General features: G+C 40.0%; 1 protein-coding gene across 1 annotated transcript; it reads right to left on the bottom strand.

Annotated features, from left to right (window-relative positions):
* On the bottom strand, positions 1 to 5,256 carry LOC133444531 (trichohyalin-like). The gene is made up of 4 exons (XM_061722371.1): positions 3,607 to 5,256; positions 2,347 to 3,513; positions 1,864 to 2,094; positions 1 to 18 (listed from the first exon to the last, which is right to left on the bottom strand). The coding sequence occupies exons 1-4, from the start codon at positions 5,254 to 5,256 to the stop codon at positions 1 to 3; spliced, it is 3,066 nt and encodes a 1,021-aa protein (XP_061578355.1).
* Positions 5,257 to 9,056: the final 3,800 nt, after the last annotated feature.

Here is a 9,056-nt window from a genome sequence, read left to right as displayed (position 1 = left end):
TTAGTCCAGTATTCCTAACTGATGACAAGGATGTTTATGATAACACTGGAGTGTATACTGTTTCATTTTGTTTACTGTGAAATGTTTTAAGCTTTTATGTGTCTTGGCCAGAGTGATCGCTCACTAGGAGGGTCGGAGAGAAATTTTGCCCCATATAACCGGGTTTTCGCCTCTCCCTTGACATATTTCCTTGACATATATTACTTGTTAACAAGCTTGCGTTAAGTGTGTTATAAGCTCCCCTTGCTATTTCTTAAATGTTTATGAGGCTATTATTCTAAGCCTAATGGACGGATCTTAGTTGAAGTTACAAAACGACAAAGAGGAGGGAATTGTGAGGTTAATCAACCTTTGAACTTGTTTGGTCATTATGAAACTGTCACATGCTTGGCTAACAGAACTCACGGCAGCCACTTCCTGATCTACTCAGGTTTTGGACTGTCCTGGTGACAGCTGACCACTGTAATGTCAGGACTCAATCACACGTTATCACTTCCACCCCATTGTCTACTGTCTAATTGTTTACTATTCATTGTTCACTGTCTAACCGTTTACTGTTGACAGTCCTAATATGGTCATTTCCTGTCAAAGTTTCTTAATAAAAGCATCTTCTGGGAGGAGGAACTTGGGGAAGCTCAGGAGTTCTCAATGAGGGCCACATTGCCCTGCACTCCTCTGCTCTCCCCCTCCTGCAGGAGTGCGCTAAAGACCCATTCCAAGGTAATCTTTCCTCGTTATGAATTTATGTAATGTTGATTTGGACCCAACAGAGAAAAGTTTGTTTTTAAACAAGAAAGTATTGATTGGATGACTGATTGGTTTATAAGTTATCGGAGCAAATTTAGATTTTCCAATAACGTCTATAGTTGGTGTTTTGGGGATGTGGGGGGAAACCGGAGCGTCCCGGAGGAAACCCACGCAACATGGGGAGAAAACCTGAGTCCCCACAGAAACAGAGCCACAGGTGGACGAGCTTCTGTGGGGCTGCCGATCTCTGAAACCTCCATGCTGCCCCTGTTTTATTATGATTATTGATCAATTGATTATTGATGTTGGTGCAGGTTTATGTGTGAGTGGGTGGAGGTGGGTGGGGGGGAATAGATGTTAGAAACAAGAGGGGAACTACTCGTCTGATACTCTGCTCTTGAACATCTTTGAGAAGAATCCCCTCTTTTTCTTCTGGACTGTTTTGCTCTTCCTGAAGTTCAGTCATCCGTCTGTTTCTCTCTTCATTCAGTTCTCTTTGTTTGTTCAAGCATTTGTTTAATTTCGCTGAAAATATTTTCCCCCTTCTTCAAGTCATTCGTTCTCTCCTGCAATTCATCCGTCTCGTTCTGAATTTGCAGCTTCTTCTTTGCAATCAAATCTAATAGTGTTGGTTAAAGTCTTCTTACACCTTAAATGCTGTATTAGAAAACAGAAAGGCTAATACAGTATTTAACTTTTTTACTTGAAAGCTTCAGGAAGCGACCGCACGAGAGAAAAGGGACCACTCCTAAAGCGTGGTGCAGTGCAAAAAAGAAATTCTGTCAAAAACATTTTTTTCGCTTTAGTCCCTGTCTCCCTCTCTTCTTCCAGCTGTTTCCTGTCATCATCAGACATCAGACTATTCTTTGTTAATGTTAAATGTTTATTGTTTTCCTCCAATTTTTCTTGCAGCTGCTGCAGCGTTTCCTCCTTCGTCTGGAGGTCTTGAAGGACTTCCGTAATTTTAATCTCCATCTCATTCATTTGTCTTTTCTCCCGCTCCGGTTTCTCCCTCTCCTCTTCCGGCTGTTTCCTGACATCCTCCACTTTTCTTGCCTGCAGCTGCAGATGATTAGTTTCCAATTGTAATTGTTGCTTGGTTTCCTCCACGTTTACCTTGGATTGCTCTGTTATAGATTTCTGCATCTCCAAGGTTTTCTTCTCTTCTTCCAGGAGTTTCTGTTCCTCCTTTAATTGTAAGGATTGCTGCAGCAGCGTTTCCTTCTCTGTCTGTAGTTCTTGAAGGTCTTCCTCCATTTCAATCTTCCTCTCATTCATTTGTCTTTGCTCCTGCTCCAATCTCTCCCTCTCTTCTTCCAGCTGTTTCCTGTCATCATCCAGACTATTCTTCATGAATGTGAAATGTTTATTGTTTTCCTCCCATTTTTCTTCCAGCTGCTGCAGCGTTTCCTCCGTCGTCTGGACGTCTTGAAGGATTTCCTTGATTTTTATCTTCATCTCATTCATTTCTCTTTTCTCCAGCTGCAGTTTCTTCCTCTCCTCTTCCAGCTGTTTCCTGTCATCCTCCACTTTTCTTACCTGCAGCAGCAGATGATTTTTTTCCCATTGTAATTGTTGCTTGGTTTCCTCCACATTTACCTTGGATTGCTCTGTTATAGATTTCTGCATCTGCAAGGTTTTCTTCTCTTCTTCCAGGAGTTTCTGTTCCTCCTTTAAATGTAAGGATTGCTGCAGCAGCGTTTCCTTCTCTGTCTGGAGGTCTTGAAGGTCTTCCTCCATTTCAATCTTCCTCTCATTCATTTGTCTTTGCTCCTGCTCCAATCTCTCCCTCTCTTCTTCCAGCTGTTTCCTGTCATCATCCAGACTATTCTTCATGAATGTGAAATGTTTATTGTTTTCCTCCCATTTTTCTTCCAGCTGCTGCAGCGTTTCCTCCGTCGTCTGGACGTCTTGAAGGATTTCCTTGATTTTTATCTTCATCTCATTCATTTCTCTTTTCTCCAGCTGCAGTTTCTTCCTCTCCTCTTCCAGCTGTTTCCTGTCATCATCCAGACTATTCTTCATGAATGTGAAATGTTTCATGTCTTCCTCCAGTTTTCCTTGCAGCTGCTGCAGTGTTTCCTCCTTCGTCTGGAGGTCTTGAAGGACTTCCTCCATTTCAATCTTCATCTCATTCATTTCTCTTTTCTCCTGCTCTAATGTCTCCCTCTCTTCTTCCAGTTGTTTCCTGTCATCCCCCAGTTGGTTCACCTCTGTCTGAAGACTATTCTTTAATAATGTTAAATGTTTCCAGGATTCCTCCAATTTTAGAATAGATTGATCTGTTATAGATTCCAGCATCTCCAAGGTTTTCTTCTCTTCTTCAAGGAGTTTCTGTCCATTCTTTAAATGTAAGGATTGTTGCAGCAGCGTTTCCTCCTTCGTCTGGAGGTCTTGAAGGACTTCCTCCATTTCAATCTTCATCTCATTCATTTCTCTTTTCTCCTGCTCTAATGTCTCCCTCTCTTCTTCCAGTTGTTTCCTGTCATCCCCCAGTTGGTTCACCTCTGTCTGAAGACTATTCTTTAATAATGTTAAATGTTTCGAGGATTTCTCCAATATTAGAATAGATTGATCTGTTACAGATTTCAGCATCTCCAAGGTTTTCTTCTCTTCTTCCATGGATTTCTGTTCCTCCTTTAAATGTAAGGATTGCTGCAGCAGCGTTTCCTTCTCTGTCTGTAGTTCTTGGAGACCTTTATCCATTTTGATCTTCATCTCATTCATTTCTCTTTTCTCCTGCTCTAATATCTCCCTCTCCTCTTCCAGCTGTTTCCTGTCATCCTCCACTTTTCTTACCTGCAGCTGCAGATTATTTTTTTCTAATTGTAATTGTTGCTTGGTTTCCTCCACGTTTACCTTGGATTGCTCTGTTATAGATTTCTGCATCTCCAAGGTTTTCTTCTCTTCTTCCAGGAGTTTCTGTTCCTCCTTTAAATGTAAGGATTGCTGCAGCAGCGTTTCCTTCTCTGTCTGTAGTTCTTGGAGACCTTTATCCATTTTGATCTTTGTCTCATTGATTTGTCTTTTCTCCTGCTCTAATGTCTCCCTCTCCTCTTCCAGCTGTTGTGTCGGAAGACTATTCTTTACTAATGTTAAATGTTTCGAGGATTTCTCCAATATTAGAATAGATTGATCTGTTACAGATTTCAGCATCTCCAAGGTTTTCTTCTCTTCTTCCATGGATTTCTGTTCCTCCTTTAAATGTAAGGATTGCTGCAGCAGCGTTTCCTTCTCTGTCTGTAGTTCTTGGAGACCTTTATCCATTTCAATCTTCATCTCATTCATTTCTCTTTTCTCCAGTTGCAGTTTCTCCCTCTCCTCTTCCAGCTGTTTCCTGACATCCTCCACTTTTCTTACCTGCAGCTGCAGATGATTAGTTTCTAATTGTAATTGTTGCTTGGTTTCCTCCACGTTTACCTTGGATTGCTCTGTTATAGATTTCTGCATCTCCAAGGTTTTCTTCTCTTCTTCCATGGATTTCTGTTCCTCCTTTAATTGTAAGGATTGCTGCAGCAGCGTTTCCTTGTCATCATCCAGACTATTCTTTACTAATGTTAAATGTTTCGAGGATTTCTCCAATATTAGAATAGATTGATCTGTTACAGATTTCAGCATCTCCAAGGTTTTCTTCTCTTCTTCCATGGATTTCTGTTCTTCCTTTAAATGTAAGGATTGCTGCAGCAGCGTTTCCTTCTCTGTCTGTAGTTCTTGGAGACCTTTATCCATTTCAATCTTCATCTCATTCATTTCTCTTTTCTCCTGCTCTAATGTCTCCCTCTCCTCTTCCAGTTGTTTCCTGTCATCCCCCAGTTTTTTCCCCTGTGTCTGATGACTATTCCTTACTAATGTGAAATGTTTCCAGGATTCCTCCAATTCTAGACGAGCTTGCTCTGTTATAAATATCGCCATCTCCAAGGTTTTCTTCTCTTCTTCCATGGATTTCTGTTCCTCCTTTAATTGTAAGGATTGCTGCAGCAGCGTTTCCTTCTCTGTCTGTAGTTCTTGGAGACCTTTATCCATTTCAATCTTCATCTCATTCATTTCTCTTTTCTCCAGTTGCAGTTTCTCCCTCTCCTCTTCCAGTTGTTTCCTGTCTTCCTCCAGTTTTTTCACCTGTGTCTGAAGACTATTCTTTACTAATGTTAAATGTTTCGCGGATTCCTCCAATTTTAGAATAGATAGCTCTCTTAGAGATTTCGGCATCTGCAAGGTTTTCTTCTCTTCTTCCATGGATTTCTGTTTCTCCAGTTGCAGTTTCTCCCTCTCCTCTTCCAGCTGTTTCCTGTCATCCTCCACTTTTCTTACCTGCAGCTGCAGATTATTTTTTTCTAATTGTAGTTGTTGCTTGGTTTCCTCCACGTTTACCTTGGATTGCTCTGTTATAGATTTCTGCATCTCCAAGGTTTTCTTCTCTTCTTCCATGGATTTTTGTTCCTCCTTTAATTGTAAGGATTGCTGCAGCAGCGTTTCCTTCTCTGTCTGTAGTTCTTGGAGACCTTTATCCATTTTGATCTTTGTCTCATTGATTTGTCTTTTCTCCATTTGCAATTTTTCCTTTTGCTCCTCCAGTTGTGTCTTGTCATCCTCCATTTCTTTTACCTGTTGCTGCAGACTTTCATTTTTAACTCTTAGTTCCTTATTTATTTCCTCTTCTTTTACTTTAGATTGCTGCATGAGCGCTTTCTCCATTTCAAATCCTTTCTTTTCCTCCTCTAGTTCTTCACGGTCTTCCTGCAGTTTCTCTTTAATGTCACATAATTGTTTTTGTTCTCGTTCCAGTTTTTTCCAGCCCTCTTTCAGTTCTTTCTGTTTTTCCTCTAAATCCGTGACCTGCTGCCGCAGCCTCTTTGTCTGGGACTTAGTTTTTTTAGAAGATGCTTCATTTTCTCCCTTAATAAAGTACAACTCACTTTTCTCCAGATCCAGTTCTTGGGACCTGGATTCCAGGTCTTCCCATTGCCTGTCCAAGTTCGACTGTGATGATTGCAGCATTTCTATTTCTCTCTGATGTTCTCTTTTTGCTTTCACAAGTTCATCTTTCTCAAGGTCCAACCTTTTATTCTGCTCTAACAAATCAATTTTCTCTTGATCATTCTCCCCTTCAATATCTCTTTTTGTCTCTTCAAGTAATGTATGTTTTTCCTCCAAGTCAGTGGATTGCTGCTGCATATTTTGTGTAGAAGTCATTTCTGTGGTCAAGTTAAGGCGTTACTGTGTGTTGCAGATGTGTCACAAGTTGTTGCTTCTGAAAGTAATTCGATTCTGAAGCCGAACGGCCGTATTTAAAGCATTCGATGACGTCATCATTTTCTCTGAAGTTTTACGTTCTACAGTGACGTCACGATGAGCGGAGGTTAAGCCACGCCCACAGCGATGGGTGAAAAAAATCCTATTGCCAAAAGCTTATATGAAACGATGTCTTTGTTTCTTAATTTTTATTAATACATTTCCCATAGCTTGTCAATAAATGTATCTCCTTTTTTTTTTGCTCTCAACCCCCCAAATGTTCAATATCTGTAGATAATTGATTGTTTTGTTTCATGTGCCCTTTATTGTTCACCCTACAGAATTTTGTTTCAATAAAGTTTGAAACAAAAAATATCATATACATAAAAATAAATGGAAAAACAGCAAACCCTCCATAGTATGTTTTAAAAACGAAATAAAAAATTATATAACATCTGTAAAGGTACTATCAAAAGAAAATCAGTCTATACATGATTTATATGAAACCATGTTAAAGTCTCTAGCTCTTTAATTTACAAATTTTGCTACGCTTAAACACTTTTGTTGGAATGTCAACCCCTGTGATTATTATTTTTTTTTTTTTAATTTAATCTAGAAGATTATCTTGGAAAAAAATGTATATATTTACATATTCGCTTGTGTGTTGTGAACTTATGTTTCAGTTGCAAACTAATGTTTCCTCAAAGTAATTTTGTACTTTTGAAATGTTGAATAAAGTTTGTTTTAAAAAAAAACATGGCAGACCAGTTAGAAAAATATAAAATAAATTGTACTCAGAGGGAGTGTGTTGGAACTGTTATAACTTGCATTTGCAGTAGTATTTTCATGCCTGTAGTGGGCATAGTTTGCTTATTTAGCTGTTTCGGGATTTTCCCAGAGTCCGTTAAATTCGTTAATAGATCCATGGTTAAGTTACGTGAAGCGATGTAACCGGAAGTGTTTTCTTCTCTTCCACAATAAGAGAAACGCACAGACAGCGTTCAGATGCGCACTTTTCTCTAACTGATTGTTTTAACCCTCGAAGTGGCAATATAAGTGTGTTCTGCCCTGCGGGGAACTAGTAACGTTCCTAGTCTTTATTTTACAGAACACTCCTGCAGAGATTTTACCAGCACCCTGTGATTTTATCATTGACAATTTTAACAAAATACTCAAAACAACGCTGGACTCAGTGGCTCCGATTTTAACCAAAAGAATTAGCAGAAAACCTACACCCCCATGGAGAACTGAGGAAATAAAGAAACTAAAAAGAAACTGCAGGAGTGCTGAAAGGAGATGGAGGAAATCAAAATTAACCATACACTATGAAATTTTATGCCAACTCCTTAAAAACTACAATAATACTATTAAAAAAGCAAGAACTTCACATTTCAAAAACTTAATTTTAAATAACAAAAACAATTCCAAATTCTTATTCTCCACAATAGATTTTTTAACAAATGGAAACCCTGACAGATGCCATAAGACAGCAACAGACCATTACTGTGAGGATTTTGCAGACCACTTCAGGGGTAAAATTGATGACATTAGATCCAGTCTTTTATCTCAACAGATTTTAACTCTTAACACACCTGGATAAGTGCTTTTACCTGAGGAAACACTGGAGAGTTTTGCCTTGGTTGATGCGGGGACACTTTGTAGAGTTTTCTCCAAGGTAAAGCCCACAACCTGCCTTTTAGACCCCATTCCCACACCGTTTTTTAAAACACTCTATGGATTCTTTGAGGAACAGCTTTTATATTTGGTCAACTGCTCTCTTCAGACGGGTGTCTTCCCCACCGCCTTTAAAACGGCGGTGGTGAAGCCCCTTCTGAAGAAGAGTGGGTTGGACCCCAATGTTTTAAATAACTACCGGCCTGTATCCAACTTACCGTTTTTAAGTAAAATTTTAGAAAAACTTGTTTTTAATCAAGTGAATGAATTTTTAAACTCAACACACATTTTAGAGGCTCATCAGTCCGGTTTTAGGATGAACCACAGTACAGAGACAGCACTTTTAAAGATTTTAAATGACATCAGGTGCAATTTAGATAACCAAAAACTCACAGTCTTGGTTCTGCTGGATCTAACCGCCGCCTTCGATACAGTAGACCATCACATTTTATTAAACAGACTGAAGCACCTGGTCGGCCTCTCTGGTACTGTTCTTAAATGGTTCACGTCCTACCTCACTGATCGTAGTTTCTTCGTAAGTATGGATACATGTTCCTCAGGAATCTATAAGATAAGGTGTGGGGTTCCCCAAGGGTCAATTTTAGGTCCAACTCTTTTTAATCTGTACATGCTGCCCCTTGGGGACGTCATCAGGAGACACGGCATCAGCTTCCATAGTTACGCTGACGACACACAGCTGTACATCGCCGTGTCTCCTGATGACACAGGGCCAATTGATGCCCTTTTTAACTGTATTTTAGACATCAAGTCATGGATGGCAGCAAACTTCCTACAGCTCAACCAGGGCAAAACAGAGATTTTACTCATCGGTCCTGAAGGCCAGAGAGAGAAACTTTTACCAAAGTTACAGGATTTTAAACCCTCAAAATCAGTTAAAAATCTGGGCGTGATTTTTGACTCTGAGCTCACTTTTATTCCACATATTAAAAACATAACAAAGATCGGTTTTTACCATCTTAAGAACATAGCCAGAGTCCGCCCGTTTCTCTCTCAGGCCAGCACGGAGGTGCTAATGCATGCTTTTATCTCATGTCGTTTAGATTATTGTAACGCCCTGCTCTCTGGTCTTCCCAAAAAGAACATGTACAATCTACAATTACTACAGAACTCAGCCGCACGCGTGCTGACGAGGACCAGAGGGCGGGAGCACATTACACCTGTTTTAAAATCGCTGCATTGGCTCCCCGTGCGCTTCAGGGTTGATTTTAAGGTTCTTTTACTAGTTTTTAAGTGTCTTAATGGTCTTGGGCCTTCTTATTTGTCTGCACTACTTTTACCCTATCAACCCTCACGGACCCTGAGGTCCTCCGGTGCTGGCCTTTTAACCATACCAAAAGTTAGAACTAGGACACACGGGGAGGCGGCATTCAGTTTTTATGGTCCCC

Source organism: Cololabis saira, chromosome 5 (genome assembly GCF_033807715.1).
Source record: "Cololabis saira isolate AMF1-May2022 chromosome 5, fColSai1.1, whole genome shotgun sequence".
NCBI classification, from domain to species: Eukaryota; Metazoa; Chordata; class Actinopteri; order Beloniformes; family Belonidae; genus Cololabis; species Cololabis saira.
Note: the sequence above shows the minus strand (reverse complement) of the source record. Positions and strands in the feature narration are given on the sequence as shown.

Coding starts and splice junctions, on each gene's coding strand:
- LOC133444531 (XM_061722371.1), bottom strand. CDS start 5,256: ATGGATAAAGGTCTCCAAGAACTACAGACAGAGAAGGAAACGCTGCTG. Junction 3,514..3,606: donor CTATAACAGAGCAATCCAAG/GTAAACGTGGAG, acceptor AGGAAACAGCTG/GAAGAGGAGAGGGAGATATT. Junction 2,095..2,346: donor CTATAACAGAGCAATCCAAG/GTAAATGTGGAG, acceptor ACATTCATGAAG/AATAGTCTGGATGATGACAG.